The sequence below is a fragment of the Sebastes fasciatus genome, chromosome 8 (genome assembly GCF_043250625.1).
Source record: "Sebastes fasciatus isolate fSebFas1 chromosome 8, fSebFas1.pri, whole genome shotgun sequence".
NCBI lineage: Eukaryota > Metazoa > Chordata > Actinopteri > Perciformes > Sebastidae > Sebastes > Sebastes fasciatus.
The window spans coordinates 25,105,349-25,121,866 of NC_133802.1; the positions used below are offsets into that span (position 1 = coordinate 25,105,349).

The 16,518-nt window shown below is 41.7% G+C and overlaps 1 protein-coding gene across 1 annotated transcript; it reads right to left on the minus strand.

The window, feature by feature from the left end:
• Window positions 1–695: 695 nt before the first annotated feature.
• fam131c (family with sequence similarity 131 member C) lies at window positions 696–16,075 on the minus strand. Its single transcript, XM_074642752.1, has 6 exons — window positions 15,808–16,075; window positions 13,450–13,514; window positions 9,439–9,523; window positions 3,514–3,759; window positions 3,156–3,245; window positions 696–2,090 (listed from the first exon to the last, which is right to left on the minus strand). The coding sequence occupies exons 1-6, from the start codon at window positions 15,836–15,838 to the stop codon at window positions 1,819–1,821; spliced, it is 789 nt and encodes a 262-aa protein (XP_074498853.1). The 5' UTR covers window positions 15,839–16,075; the 3' UTR covers window positions 696–1,818.
• Between the last annotated feature and the right edge of the window lie 443 nt (window positions 16,076–16,518).

The window sequence follows — 16,518 nt, forward strand, 5'->3', positions numbered from 1 at the left end:
CAAATATCACTTTGAAGAGCAGCTCCAGTCTGTTTGATGTTTCTTCCAGACTGAGTGTTCAGACGCTTTATTGATTCTAATGAAAATAATCTTTCTGTCTATACAACAAGACGAAACACAACAACAACTTGCAGCTTGTCAGAGTGAACAGGTAGAACTAACTAGGTTTTGTTTCATGATGGACGTGATCACCTACTGTAGCCTTTTGTTTTGTTTTTGTGAATTACACTGAGATAATAAAAGGCCATGACAACAGCCACGACGCACCACACGTCACAGCTTAAATTTTGTGCAAACCCGTGCTAAAAGAAACACCATGACAAGTAACACTAACACCTCCATTCTCCACCATCTCTCACTCTCAAAACACACAGGCATGCTGACATACATACGGGAATACACACCGACCACATACATGCTTACGAGTGTCCTTCTCCCTTTCTGTTTTTCTACTCTCGTCTTTTCTCTGCACCGCTCCGCTGCACCCGTCGCTCTCAGACAGAAAAGTGGGAACAATAGTTAATCAGAGTTGGGACCCAGAGAGACAATTGGGTGAAGCCTACGCTTTCTTTACAACAAACTGCTTCTTCCTGAGAAACTCAAAGACACATTTTCAGTTTCTTTTGTATTTTCTCTACTCAGACTGCTTTAGGTCGGACTTGAAGTTATTTTCCTTTAACTTCATTCATCTGTTCTTTTCGTGTGAGGGAAAAAATTGATAAAAAGCAGAATTGGACAGCATGTACTGTATATTAAAGGTGCTACATGTGAGCATTTCTATTGCCTCCGCATGGCTCTCAATATGGCGACAGCTGAGCCGCCTCCTATAGCCCGTTGTTTGGGAACAGAGACGTTAATGCATCCACCACGGTACAGGCTTATAGCAAACAGCCCATGGGTGTATTATAAGATAATAAAAGTGATGAATTACAGCCAATATATCCATTATTACAGCCACATACAGCTAGCAGGAAGCTGGCGGAACTGGATATGTCATATGAGTGCACAGGGCGGTGCAGTCCTGTGGGTCTGATGCATGTTTATTATGCCGAGGAAAATAACTCTGGATTCAACTATTAGTTAATTTTACAACTTTTAGGACATAATGATTTAAACGAGAGCTATTTAAGTGTTCGTACTGGGAAGTTGATTTACCTAAAAAAAACATGATCCTCTGATTTACAGACGTCTCTTTATACATCCATGGCCACAGAATCTTTGGTGTTTTCAGTCCAAAATGGCACTACCGCAGTGCCATCTAGCGATTGTACGTAAGTTACATGACAAATACATCAACGTTGACTTCTGGGACTCGAATACTGGTCTCCTGGGTGAAAGTCCGGTATTTTTAGACCCCCCCCGACCTGCTCCCCTATGAGACCAGCCTGCTCCACTATATCTTTACATAGCGAATAGTTCTTTATATTAATGCTCTGGATATCGAAAAGAGCACCTTTAAAATTCATATTTAATAACAAGATATTTACAACCAACTCTTCACAGTTCAGTTCTACCTATAATATGAAAGTGTTTATTGTACACTGAATAAAAAATTAAAATGTGACAGTGGAACTATGTACATTCACAAATGTATAAGCCTCAGCAGGAGAGAAAATACTATTTGGAGTCTTTGTATCTGAAGACCAGGCGCTGAAACCGGACGAGCCATTTGAGGAATTGTCTCTTGAGATACCCTCACAGATGTCTGTTTTTATGTTTTGTACCAGTCACTGCTGGTGGCTGAGACTCAAGTCCCCTCAGTGAGGATCATTTTAGAGATTGCCATCAAGATCGCTGGCTTTTGCTTTCGTGTTAAGCCTAGTTATAAAAAACGTCATCCTCGGATAGCGAGCTGCTGTCTACGTGTCGGACAGCAGCCTCTGCAGTCGCAGTGCTTCTGTCCTCGAGGGGACGATCTCTGACCTGCTGGGTGATGGACGTCGGGGAAATGGAGTCGACCATTGGTGGAAGGACCAGGTTGACCACCCTGTTGTCGCCATAAGTCTGGGCGTGGATGCTGTACAGGTGCTGAGGAACACTGACACACCCACCGTCCAACAGGAACTGGGACAAGAAGTGGTTTTGTGCTGCTGAGGAGGGATGATAACAGTATCAGTCAAATGGTTGCTACTTGAAAACACTGAAAAAATTATTTGAGCAATGACAAACAGTGACAGCTGGGTCCTCTCAGGTTGTAGAAGCTGTAGCTCTTCACACTGGTGTAATATAGGAATAGTACAGATGCACACATAGCTTGAATTGGCTTAAAAAAAAGGTGTAATTTACTCTGAACCAGCAGCTGCATATAGCTGCTATCTTAGATAAGTACCTAGCAACACAGACAGGATGAGAAAAATGTGTTTTTTGAACATTAAAACATGTAAACATGTTCTAGTAGAAACACAAAATACAAGTACGAACCTAAAAATGAGAATAATATGTGTCTTTTAAGCTCAAATTAGAGGTGAGATTTATTAGAATATTATTTGTTATTTATCATTATTTTCAAGATGTCCAAGTGTTGGACGGGGGTATTTTTTTTTTATCAGTTAGTGACGCCTGACAAACATGTCATGGCATCACCAGAGTCAACAGGCGTCATCCTCTGATGAGCATCAATGTGTGTACACAATTTCATGGCAGTGCTTCAAAAGTGGAGAAATTTCACTCTAGGGCCAACAGAGTGGCTGTCAGACAGTCTGACAATACAGCAACGCCATTTAGTGTGGCTGAAAACTGAATGAACCGGAACATCTGACAGTGACGCACACATGTCGCTCTTGATTTGTCCAATCCTGTGGGTTAGAGCAAACCAAGTATTTGAAAAATTCTATATATTTTCATATAAAATGTTATAGATTATATCATATCATATATTTAAATAACATACATGCAATCAATTGTATTGTGCAACAGGTATTGATTCTGTCATCTGTTATATGTCTCATTTGTCTCAAAAATCCATCAATAGCATTAAAGAAAAGACTTCAAGGTAGAATAAGGACTTTTAGATTATAATCAGCGAAACCCAGATTAATATCTCATTAATCTTTTGGTTCACTTGTATTCAGACACAACGGGTCTGGAAATTTAAAATTAAGATAAAAGAGACATTTTAAGCCAAAAGCTCAGTGACACAATTTTACATGACAAACCTTGTAAACTGGTGCAGGGCTGCTCTAAGCTGTCGTTCACTGGCCACACATTCATGGAGGCCTCAGCCAGGGCAAATTGCTCTGCTACTCCTGTGAAACAAACACATTTAATGTTCCTCTTCTCAGAAGTCGACCCCCAGTTGTTTTTTCACCAAGTCCACCACCGTCACGAACAATGGGAAATTGAATGAGTGCTCTAGATTTGAGCCACTGTCATGGGACGTCTTAAGGGCTATTGATTTTTGAGGACGCTCCCTCTGCACGATCCAATCGAACGAAAACGACGCCCAGAGGGATCACTGCATCTCCACTGACCACATCTTGTTTTTCTTGAATTCAATTCATTCGTCTGACTCACCTGCAGCGAAGCGAGCTTCCTTGATCTCGTCCGTCATTTGGGAGTAGAATTGTTCATCGTCATGCAGCTCGGCCTCCAACCCCCCCCAGCCGCCGCCGCCTTTACCCCGGGTCCCGCTCCATCCGCCCCCACCTGCCCCGGGCTCGCCGCCTCCGCCCCATCCCTTCCACTCAATCAGGTGAGCAACTCGCCCCTGGGCCATCGCCGTCGGCTTGGTGATATGCTCCTTTATCGTGGCCACCAGACCTGAATAAGGGGAAGAGAAGAGAAGGAGGGATACATCTTGATAAAGTGTATTAGATGGACATGCAGTAAGTGTGGTAGCAGAGGGAAAAGGAGACAATTTGAGGGAAAGATAAAGTGATAGGCTACATGAAATGTTGTACAGCAGGCGATAGGGAAGGGCGAAAAAGTGTCACAGCAAGGGACGGGGATATAGATTAGAAGAAAGAAACTTGAGACATAAATCTTTTTGTTTTCAAATCTAGTCTTTTTAATTAAGTCAAGTCCAAGTCAAATCCTCATTATATTGACAAGGGCTGGCCAGTACCCTTAAAGTGATACTAATACAAATGGAGTACTTCATTTGATACCCATCATGTGAATGGAGGCTGTGTGTTGTGTGTGTGTCTCACTGGCTAGCTAATTGCCGCCACACTGCACAGCGCTCATACAGCGGTCATCACCGTTCCCCGACCCACGGTAGCGGGAGGGTTGTCGCAGAAGCGTTACGCCCCCGCTTTGTGAGCACTGTGGTGTAGCACCGTTAGCTGCTAACTTCTGGCTCAGACATCTCCGTGTTCAGAGCCGTGTGCAGGCAGGCAATCCCAGTTGTAGCTTCTGTGGTAATGGGCCAATCACACGTCGCATTAAATCGAAGAACATTTGTGTTGAATGGCTGCCGGCAAAACCATACAAATAGTCTTTTTTTTCTAGATCTGGACACAAAAAAGGATCAATTACAGGTATTGTTTGACTGGGGAAGTTTTGATACTACTTGATACTGGGTGGGACCGGCGGAGCAGCAGGGCGAAGCTCTGCTTCTGGCTGCTTCCCGCCGGAGCTCCGACTGCAGGTCAAAAGGGACAGCGAAACCGGATCCGGGACTGTCCGCAGCGGGCTGGAGGCCCCGCTGGAGTCTGAGCTGAAGGAGTTTCTGGTGAACCTGTAAATCGTTTTGTCTGATTTTGTGGGGAATCTGACCCGATGACAGGCATTATAAATAAGTATATTGAAATAGACAATATTCTAACCGATGGTCTAATTTGCTTGTAGGTCATATAGAGGCATCAGTATTAAATTGAGGTTTCATAACCGGTTAAAAGTTCCTTGTAGTAACTTTAACTAAATTGACTCTTGTCTAGCAGGATCTAGTAGAGGTGCTGTGTCCCTGTATCTCTACAGTAATATGTTATTCATAACCCGTAGAGTCACTGGGCAAAACTGCAAAGAAGCCATCATTTATTTTAATCATCAGAGACGAGGGCAGAAAGGTCCAGGGAAATGAAGAGTTGAAGCGAAAGTGACAGCATACCTTGGTCATACTGCAGAACAGGCAAATTAAACAGACGAAAAAGAGAGGTTGGAAAGGCAAAAGTGGAAGAAGAGAACGAGGAGGAAAGGTTAAGATAAGAAGTAAAAGCAAAAATGCCAAGAAGAGAGAGAGGAGGAAAGAGAGGACAAGCTAGGAGAGAACAAGCTAGGAGAGAAATATATATGATTAAATAAAAGAAGGGAGCCAAGAGATTTTGGCAGCCTGGGGTAATTGAAACAGAGAAAACATGTTATTTTCATTTGAGCTCAATATCTAGAGACTCATCTCTGTGTTTTGTTGTGCTCTGTGACGCCCACTGCTGTCTCACCCTGCGTTCACACTGTGACAAATCTGTTATGAGAGTCTGCTCTGGCTGACGCTCGATGGTGAGGAAGCTATGTTTGCATCTATTTATGTGCACACAGCAGGAAAATCCCATTTGTTTTCCAAATTGGATATTTTGGCCTTACTGTCTGCACTGCAGTGGACCAAATCATGCAGGACCAAATCATATTAGGCTGGCATCGCACCCGACGGAATAATAATGTGTCCATCTGAATGCAGTGGGCAGCATCAAGTTTGCCAAGATTTCTCTGTTGATTCATAGTGCAGCCAACAAAGAGTATTAAAAACACTGTGCTGTTTCGGGCTACTGCATGTCCATATGAAGGCCTTATGCGGATTCCATTGTGCTGTTCGCATATGAGAAGAAATATTTGATTTATATGCCAAACTATCTGATTGTCCGTGTGAACAAAACTAACATATGTTCATGTAATAGCATGACGCTTAAGCCTGCATTAACAGTTTTTTTTTGGTCACTAGGGGGCAGCAGAAACAAGTTGTAAACACAACACTGATATATTATAAAAGGTAATAGGGTGGACTTGTTAACAAACAGTTATACAACCAACAGATACGGAGTATCATTAGCATTCATTTCCCACTAACTCCTGAGGGAAATGTGTCTGACTCTTTAGCTGCTAAAAGCTCCATTATGTTGACTTGTCTGCTATTTGGTGCTGGGCAGGTAGCAGTGGATTTATCACAGCTTTTTGCTGAAAACAGGAGCCTGCTGTGTTTGGAAACGAGATTGATGAGAGCAGTGAGATTAGATTAGATTGTTTATTAGCCACACGAAGGCCGGTGGAGTTTGTTTGTACAGTACGTTATTCTCTGCAACATAAATACATAAATGGACAACAACAAACAATCCTGGTACCATGTCAAGCACCATGTGAAGCGTTAAGTCTTAGTGGACAGCGACCCGTAGCACCCTGACTGAACCAAAAGTAAAGTTGCAGGCAGTAAAACTAAAACAATGGGCTGAAAGACACTAAAATGCTCCATCGAGCTGAGGGAATTCGGTGGGCTTATCTCTAAGAGCGAAACCTTACACATTACAGATAGGGATTCGATCCATTATTAATATAAAAATACTGATTAAAGCAAACTTAGGTGCACTTTCACAAGCCATAGTCCATTTGGCTAGTCATTCAGAGTGAAATCGATATTTTTGGTTTGTTTTCTATTTAGTCTGGTTCAGTTTCAAAGTGCACAAAATTAAATGCGACCAAATTATTTAAGTTGCTGAGGGGCTGTACGAAGGAGCAAATTTACCTTTTTCATCTCGAGAGCTGCCACTTCTATGCATTGAATTGCAGACTTTGATATACTGCTGTCTACATTTTTATAGCCCTGACACAACAAGCCAACGGTCGGCCGTCGGCCAATTTGGGGCCATCGGTGAGCGTCTGTCGGCCTAGTTCTTGCGGTGTGTACCGCAGCATCGGCTCTAGTCTGACCGTGTTGGAGGTTTTTCGGCTGATCCAGCATGTTGAATTGTTGAATCGGTCGGTGAGAGAAATCACTCTGACTGGCTGTTCAGCTTAATTGAATCAGTGCAGTGTTTTGGTTCACTGGTAAACGGTCGGAGACTACCTCTCAAAAGCGGTCTCGGACCAGTTTTGTTTGAGCTTGTCAACACATCCTCTGAGTTTCCTTTATTGCTGTAAGAATCAGCCAGGAAAAAGTCCCTTTACAAAAATAGACATATATTGCATTATGTGAGGCATGACTCCCCGCTGGATGATGCGAGGAAACAGAGCGGATGAACAAACATGGAGTGTTATAAAAGCTATAGGTGTTGCATTCAGGGCTTTGTTATTTACCAGCCAACATGAGATAATTCTAGAAAATTACATTTAATCACATCGTAGAGGGGGTACAATCAGTAAGTGGGCCTACTGTAATTTGCCTGCGATTAGTGTTGATTTCAAGCTCTGGTGGACTGAACCAATAAAAAAAAAAAATCAGAGCAGATCAAAGCTGCAGCCGTGACTGTAGTGACAAAAAAAAGGATCCAAACAATGTAGGATTTTGAAGGTTGATAATCCCAAAAAGACACAGTTTGTTATCCCGCTGTTATCAATGTGTCAAGGCACCGTTAAACAACACCATTAAACAAGAGTCTACAGCCATGCAGCTCTGTGAGGCTGTACTTAGACACAGCGGTGCTAACATGCTAATGTTAAGCAGTAGTGATGTTACGCTCAAAGCAGACTACTCAACACGGTGTCAACCTTTCAAAGCAGAAGTATCTAGGCTAGATGTTTCGAGGGCTCGCTACACCACAACAAAATACATGTGACCACCCCAAACAAGGCCTCGCTACGTCACAGCCATAGACTGTATATAAGAAGTGGACGTAGTCACCGTGACGTCACCCATTGGTTTGTGGACTGTCGTTTTGAAGCCTCAAGTTCAGTATTTTGGCCGTCGCGCTCTTGGCTATTTGCAACAAGAAGTGACACGAGAGGAACTAAGTACAACCGAACGCTGTAAAAAGGTTACAATCAACTTGAACTGAAAACACACTGTGAAATGGTTGAAGCTCTAAGACGGAAACACGGACAACTACCAGACCAAACAATGCCATGGTAGCGACCTGTCAATCACAAGGTAGCCCCGCCCTAAAGCATACCCTGCTTTATGGTCTATTTGACTCTAAATAGGACCATAATTTACTAAATGAACATCATGCTGTATTGAAGAAGACTTGAAACTAGCGGTTGAGACCATAAACTCATGTTGACAATGTTTACTGAGGTAATAAATCAAGTGAGAGGTAGGGTCATTTTCTCATAGACATCTATAGAATCAGACTTCTTTTTGCAACCAGAGGAGTCGCCCCCTGCTGGCTATTAGAAAGAATGTAAGCTTAAGACACTCACGTTTTGGCTTCACTTTTCAGACCTGGGGGTTGCCCACTGCTAAACACCAATGCAACATGTGCATGCATTGTGGAATCTGATTGTTCAGTCACTTTGTTTGTCCATGCAACACTTTAAAAGCCGATTATCTCACATTTAATTTCCTGTTGATATCCATGGTGCCCAACGCATGAATGCTAATATTTGTGGTGACCTTGATCTCTCCTTTGGTGCCACCAATAGGTCCAAATTTCTACTTGTTCATGGGAAATATCTTAATCTAATTGCCGTGAAATTTAATAAGCACATTCATCCTCCCCAGAGGATTCGTTATTTTCTTGTAACTGCACCCTCAAGACAAAATTTGCATGTCTACCTGGCTGTTAGAGTAACAAAACGGTCATTAACTCGTTTGTTACGTCCAACACTATTGAATTTGTGGAATCTTTACTGGGTGCCGCTAGCAGCAGGGCGTTAGCTGTTTGCTGTTAATAAAATCACACCAGCCTGATATATCTATTAAACTGCACCATAGAAGAATAAATGTAGCAATAATGAATGCATGATATTCTTCTAAATCTAATTATATTTGTACAATAATATTTGAGTTTGCGCAGCAGGATCTGATTTGAGCAGGTTGCCAGCTGCCCTTTGTGACGGCCCAACTCTACAGATCTCTCCCAAAGCAGGTGTCAACCTCTCAGCTGTCTGCCTGGATGTCTATATTCGTCTAACATATTCATGAGGTTTTCACAGCCTCCATAATTATACTGCCGGAGTATTAAAGGAGCTTTCACTCGGAAAAGTTCAGCCAGGCATAACACATTAAGTCCGATAATTAACCTCCCGCAGAGAGAGGGAAGCAGATGAGGCAGACACAGGATGGGAAAAGGGGATGAAAAAGAAGTAGTAGGACATGAAGAGAAGAGGAAGCCAGACTCAAAGGTGAAGAAGAAATGGGAAAAGAAACCTGGGTGTACTTGTACCTGATTGTTACTCATGTCTGTCTGACATTACAGCATATGTGAGAGAGGGAAAGGGCATGGAGGAGGAGGGAATTACATTACTAACCTCCCATGGTTACTAACGCAATTTCCCAGTCTCATATGTTTGATTCATAGTAAAAACACAACATGAACTAAACCTGTTTATGTTTGTGTGTGTGTGTGTCCGTCTCACCCATTAAAGAGGAGGTGGCCAGCTCGCCGATATCATAGCCGTTGGTTTTATCTGCCACGCTGCCGTTGGACGGATTCTGGCCATCCTGCACAATATGATGAACAAGAAGAGGAAGGATGTCACATCTTTATAATTTTTTTTCGATCAACAGTTTTATCGTGCATTTTAAGACGTTATACAAAACAGACATTGGACAGAAACATGCAAAAGACAACAATACATAAATAAAACATCAAAACAGACATACAGATAGCATGGGAAGGGGGTGCAAGGGCGACACCCTAAGCCTGCAACATTCAACTATTTCCCTTTTTTTTTCGTAGGCTGTAAATTTTTTATACAATAGAGCTGCAACGATTAGTCAACTAATCCACTGGTTACCAACCATTTTCTGCAGGGGCCCCCTTTTACAGATAAAAAATATTTTCAAGCCTCCCCTGGCCAGTCTGCCTGTACTTTATGAAGGTAATAAAATAACGGAAAACACTTTATTATTCCCACATTGTCAACATCAGCGCAGAAAAGCTTCACTCATTCCGTTCTGACCTTTCACAATAAAAGCCCTAGACATAGGCTACACCGCATCAAGAGGCAACTCCACAAAAAAAAGCTTAATATATAGCTTAACAACTTGTCGGTGATGTGTCAGTGTTTTGTCCCGGAGCTCTGCATAGATCTGACACATGCACGCCGGCCTGGTAGACAATAACCTTGTGTTTTTTGGTTCATAAAATTTACCAGAATTCACGACTATGTAGGATTTTACTACTGCTGTCTCCCGCCGGTTAAAAACAACAATGCATTTTGTCTTTGCAAACGGAAACACGGAAGTGTTTATTTGCATATAGAGCAGGGAAGTGAGATCCGATCACTGGAGACGCATGTGGAGACGCATTCTAATGCCAGGTGTGACCTGCCGAGTTTAGAGCTGTCCACTTGTGATCGGATCACCCAAGACGCATGTTAGTGCCAGGTTTGAACAGGGCCTAAGTGAGGGTATTACTACAGACCTCTCAAAGCGAAAGAATACACATCTTTATCATTGATGAAAGGGAAAAGCTTCTAAATAGCTTCATTTTAGCTTGTCACCACTGCATTTATGACATGGGTTTTTGAATGGGTTTTATATGACAAATGTCACAGAGGAGCATGTAACCCTTTTCAATGATGTTTTGAACCATACAAATCACCAGCAGTAGAGTTAAGAGCTTTCCATACACAAAAAAAACAGCACATACACTTATGCCCTATAGATCCAAACGCACACGTTATTACATTTGCATAAGTCCTCCTCTGGCAATCACGTCCCATGTGTGATGACTCGACCCACAAAAAAAGAAAATGGTAATGATGACAATAACAGCTGGCATTTGTGGAAAAGTAGCTGCAATCAATATGGAAAGTGAAACTGCACTTCAAATGCATCTCTCTTGGTTTAGTATTCTTGCTCTGAGAGTATAACCTTCAAGCTTTTTTCCCGAAGATGATGCAAGCGAAATGGGATTATAAGTAAGTACATGCTTACACATTAGTGCATGGCTCCACTTCAAACGACTGGAAACCAGTCCAAACTAAGTTTTATAGACGATAAAATTCTGCATAAAAGTCACTTGAATGTAAAATGAGCAAAGAGGGAAAACCGAGCGCTCTCTTGGGCTGCGTCTGTTTCTCAAATCAACAGGCTGCTGCTTCGTTGCCAGATGTGTGGTCAATGCAAACCCAAAGAGATCTTTTGAATTCCTCCGTCCTTCCAACAGAAACTGCTCTTTTAACAAAATCAATCATTCTTTAATATGATATTAGATATACATTGAATAACCAATGTAAGAAATGGTTTGGCAGATTCAACATGCATTTTATTTGCATCTAATGCTTTAAAAAGTAGCTTATAGGCAAATAAAAAGGTTAGAAAAGGGCTGGGTGTAAATGTAATTCACCCCGCGCTATAAAACTATACAAACATATCCTACTTCAGTAAAAATCTGTAATAACTCTGAACTGAAATGTCTCAAATGTTTCAGTGGCAGTAACACCCTTAAGTTTAATAGCTGTCCAGCTAGTTAGCAACACTAGCTACAGTTAAGGAGCCATCAAACTGTTAAATACAAAACAATAACTCTGTGATTGTTTGTTTTAATTTAGTTCATCTTTACTTTACATACTATAAAGAATTTGATACAAGTTGTTTAAACATTCGACCCGTCTCTGATGCAATACTGATGGATACCCTATGAAGGCCTACACAAGCTACATGACGGAAGCTACACTGTAGCAGTAAAAGTGCAAATGACATAAAACACAAGTCAAAAGAGTAAAGGAATACACAAATTCTGCGTGACATGCAGTTTGGCTATCCTTTACTGTTCTTTCCCTGATATGACATAGGCGTAAATGTGATTGTTTCTCTGTCTGTCTAGTCTGGCTATCCTGTGGTGGTTGTCTTTTTTATTTTTTATTTTTTGTATTAGTATTTGTTTTTCTACATTTTTTATTAGTATTCATTTATTTTATTTATTTTTTTAATTATTATTCTGTATGTGGGGTTGGTATGTTTGTGAGTCTGTCTGCAGATGTTACTTTTTTGTTTTTGTGTTTTTGTCTGTGATGAAAATTAAAAAAATTAATTAAAAAAAAAATTAAAGAATTACCAAAAGTACAAGTGCTAATTAAGCCGAATGGCCCATTTCAGAATAATATTTTAGGGCTGTCAAAGTTAACACGATAATAACGCTTTAAAGCAATTTCTTTTAACGCCAATAATTCCTTTTAATGCAACCTGCGATTTTTAGGTTGTAGCGGGCTCAGTTTTAAAGCTAGTGTGAAGATACTGGCAACATATGAAACTAGAAAACCTAAGAAATCCATTGGTACCAACCATGTCATACTAGCTTGTCAGGAAGGAGGTTAAATAATGCTCCAAACTTATGCATGGCCATTTTCAAAGGGATCCCTTGACTTCTGACCTCAAGATATGTGAATGTAAATGGGTTCTAGTACCCATGAGTCTCCCCTTTACAGACATGCCCACTTTATAATAATCACATGCAGTTTGGGGAAAGTCATAGTCAAGTTAGCACACTGACACACTGGCAATCTCAATATCAAAAGTAACCTAAAGTAAAGAGTAACTAATGTCAGATAAATGTAGTGGTGTAAAAAGTACAATATTTCCCTTTGAGATGTAGTGGAGTAGAAGTCTAGCAGAAAATTAAATGTTCAAGTACCTCAAAATTGTACTTCGGTGCAGTACTTAAGTAAATGCACTTAGTTACATAACACCACTGAGCAAGACTAAATGTTTTTTAATATTTGAGAATTTGTAAAATACTGGTGACATTCATTTTAATAGCATAAATGTTAATATTTTAAATACAGAGAAAGCCTGCATGGAGAGTGTGATAGAGACTGAGCATGTTCTGTGTGAAAGAGATATCAACCATGAAATGGAGCCGATCAGCTACACTCTCACTGTGCAATAAACATGGCAGATAATTAGCTAAATTACATGATAAATCTGAGCTGTGCTGTTCATGTTCAAAGAATCCCAGATCATTTTAAAGCGAGCCATTTAATGTGAACGTTAAACATGCTGCTTATTTCACTTTTATGCAATCAGCAGAACGCTGCGGGCAAACTCTTAAATGGTCGGTTCACCCAAATCACAGAAAAACACATTTTCATACTTGTCTCTATTGGTATCAGGAATGCAGTTTGGTTTGCAGTTTGAGATATCTGTCTCTGAGATTTCTTCCCCTACCACAATACAGTTTAGGTGAATAGCATTTTGTTTTCATTGCTCACAGCCTTGAACATTTTAATGAAAAATGGATAATTCACAGCAACAACAGTTTTTATAGCGACACATTGTTTTCAAGAAAAGAGCTCTAGTGAAGACTGTTTTAATTTTGCTGAACTGACGCTTGCTCTCAGTCTACATATAGAAGGTAGGCACACTGAAAAAGCCAACGTCAGACCAAAACCAACACGATAAAGGTGAGGGCTTTTACTCACCTTGACAGAGGACGGCTGGCCCCCCTCAGTCGGGTCTTGCAGTGCAGTCATGGGATAATGGAGCTCTGTGGGGAGTCACACACACAAAAACTGGTGTTAGATTCATGCTCTATGTGTGTGTGTTTCTGGGCAGGGGTCGTGGACTTTAAAAGGGATAGTTCAGGTGTTTTGAAGTTGTATGACGTACTAATCCATAGTCAGTGTATTACCTGCAGTAGATGACAGTCGACACGCCCCCAGTTTGGAGAAACAGACAGGAGTTACCGAACGGAAGCAAAGCAATGTACTGCTGTGGACGGGACCGGCAGCAAAACGTATTTTAGCCACCTAAAAAAAACAATATCAATTTAAGTGTACGCTATATTTAGAATATTTTCAACGTGTTTACCTTGCCGTCAGACAGCTATTCAGTCTATGTTTGCAACAGGGAACTGAAGCTGTTATCTATGCGCTCGCCAAAGCAACCAGACATCACTGAAAAACACAGTAATTTTACCTCGCAGAACACAGGAGTTGCTGGTCTAGTGTTGCCTGGATCGGTTAGTTTGTTTGTGCTATTATGTGACTTTGGTTAGTTTGAATTCACCAAAGTGTTCCTGCGTTCTGTGAGGTAAAACTACAGGTTCTTTCAATGGGGTCTTTGGCGAGAGCATAGATAATGGCTTCAGTTCCCCATTGGAAATGGCTGTCTGGCGTCAAGGTAAATCTGTGAACATTTTCTAAATATAACATATACTTAAACCGGTATTGTTTTTTTAAGGGAGGGCTTTTCTTTTAGGTGGCGTACGTTTACGTTTTGCTGCCGGCCCCGTCCACAGCAGTACATTGCTTTGCTCCCGTGCGGTAACTCCTGTCTGCTTCTCCAAACTGGGGGCGTGCTGACCATCATCTACTGTAGGTAATACACTGACCATGGATAAGTACCTCATACAACCCCACTTCAAAATACTCAAACTATCCCTTTAAAGCAAACCCAGCCAGGGGTCAAGCGAGGCTCATATATAATGGATGAGAAACACACACAGACAGAGAGAGAGAGAGAGAGAGAGAGAGAGAGATGAAGCCTCTCAGCATATTTAACTTTGCACCAGCGCACACTCTTCCTATTTGTTCTTTAATTGATGGTGATGAGGTTCATATGAATGACAAGAGGAAATGAAGAGCAGGAGAATTAACATCATTAGAAAGGTCAGTGGATAAAAACACACACACATTTACGCACAGGAATACAAAAACACGCCTGGGGTTTCCCCTGGGAGCAGTCGACAAGACAATTGGCTGTCGCTATGGCAACGCGACAGTAACAGGAGGCAAGTGATACCCTGCCATTTACTTAAGTCACGATCTGGTCTCTGGCCTCATCAAATGTTATTAGCAGGTCAAGAAACCCAATCATGATGCCTGAACCAATACGCTGTCCTCGTGGGGTTAAATCCCACCCTGACTCACACACACACACATTCGAACACACACACACACACACACACTCCCGCTGTTCTCTTCGCTATCTGTCTGGAGCCTCACAGCCTCTTTCTTCCCAGCTTGAAAGCACTGCCCTCATCACCCTCCACCTTGTTAAAAGGGACCCTTCCCTGTGAACAAAAGCCGACTTTATCTCACAAAATGTTGTGAGACTGCATCACAGATTCAGGCTGAAAATAATGTGTGAGAATAATGGTGTGATGCTAAATGTCACGTACTGACAAAATAACAAGATTGTTGTTCAGAGGTATCACAGTAAGCTTGTAAATCACCTTTTTTATGTGTTATTAGATCTTTTTTTTTGACAGCACAGATCAGTGCTTGTGTTCTTCCTGAAAGAGGCCCCGCTGCCAGCTTATTTTATCCAACAAACCTTATTTCCAACTAAAGCAGGGACAGAGAGCAAACATGAGAGAGAAAATTGCAAACCAAGTCACATCTCCTAGTCACGACAAGTTGAAAATGAGCTTCGGATGGAGCTGTCATATCCTATAAGCACTGTTGTCGTCCGTTGATCCTCACAATCCCCCTCATCAACCTCCCGACCCCCAAAGTCTTGTTTCTAAAGAAATCTCCACTCAGATTAAGAATAGCTGCGAAAGAATAGATGATAACAAGTTTTCGGATGAATGCTTTCATGGCAGAGTATGTGCTCTGCATCCGTTTTTGTCCTTCGCACTCTAAAACATTTTATTCAGGTGGTTGTCGACACCTCAGGGATCCCTTAACTTTACTGTGATTTTCTAGATCCTCACATACAGAGCTATGCCTCGATAGTAACTTTCTGAAACAGTTCTGCTCTTCTAATGTTTGTTGGCTGCAGGTCGATGCAAAACAGACACACAGAGTTGGACACACAAAACAGGTGGCACTGACCTTTGTGACCTTTGCAGAGGCAGGCACCCATGGTGTCAGGACGGCCGGGCGGTTATCTGCTCGCCATGGTGGCTTAAGGATGAGGTGCGGGTGAGAGGGAGGAAGATAGGGGAGAAAGACGAGGTATCAGTCAGCAGAGAGAAGTGAGGATCTGAGGCAGGGGAAAAGTAAGAGCGGATGCCAGACGAGCTGCAGTCTGATGCATTGGCTGACTTGTCTGTATAGGAGGTGAGAGAGCGACACAGAAAAGTGTGGGGAGGGGGGACGGAGAGAGAGAGAGAGAGAGAGAGAGAGGAGAAATCGGGGAGAAAGCATGAATGCCTGTTTGCTGACGATTTTGAATCTCCTCCCTCTCTATTTCTTCTATTCTCCTCCTTCTCTATTCTTCCTCTCCATCCTGCTGTATATATGAGACTCTCTCTGTGAATGGAGGGCTTGCTGACAGAGCTAAATATTAAATATCGTAATTCTATTTTAATCTGTGGAAACAATTCAGCTCCTTGCTTTACAGTACACAATGTCTACTTGCTGCTACTAATGTACCGTGTATGACTGGGCAGTATCACTGCACAGTGTGTATTCAATACATATTGAAGTTATCTATCTATCTATCTATCTATCTATCTATCTATCTATCTATCTATCTATCTACTGTATCTATGGTTTAGTATGGTTTAAAATGATTCCGTGCTTTTGCCAAAATTATAGTTT

Coding starts and splice junctions, on each gene's coding strand:
- fam131c (XM_074642752.1), bottom strand. CDS start 15,838: ATGGGTGCCTGCCTCTGCAAAGGTCACAAAG. Junction 13,515..15,807: donor CCTCTGCAAAGGTCACAAAG/GTCAGTGCCACC, acceptor GACTCCCCACAG/AGCTCCATTATCCCATGACT. Junction 2,091..3,155: donor GCCCTGCACCAGTTTACAAG/GTTTGTCATGTA, acceptor ATCCCTCCTCAG/CAGCACAAAACCACTTCTTG.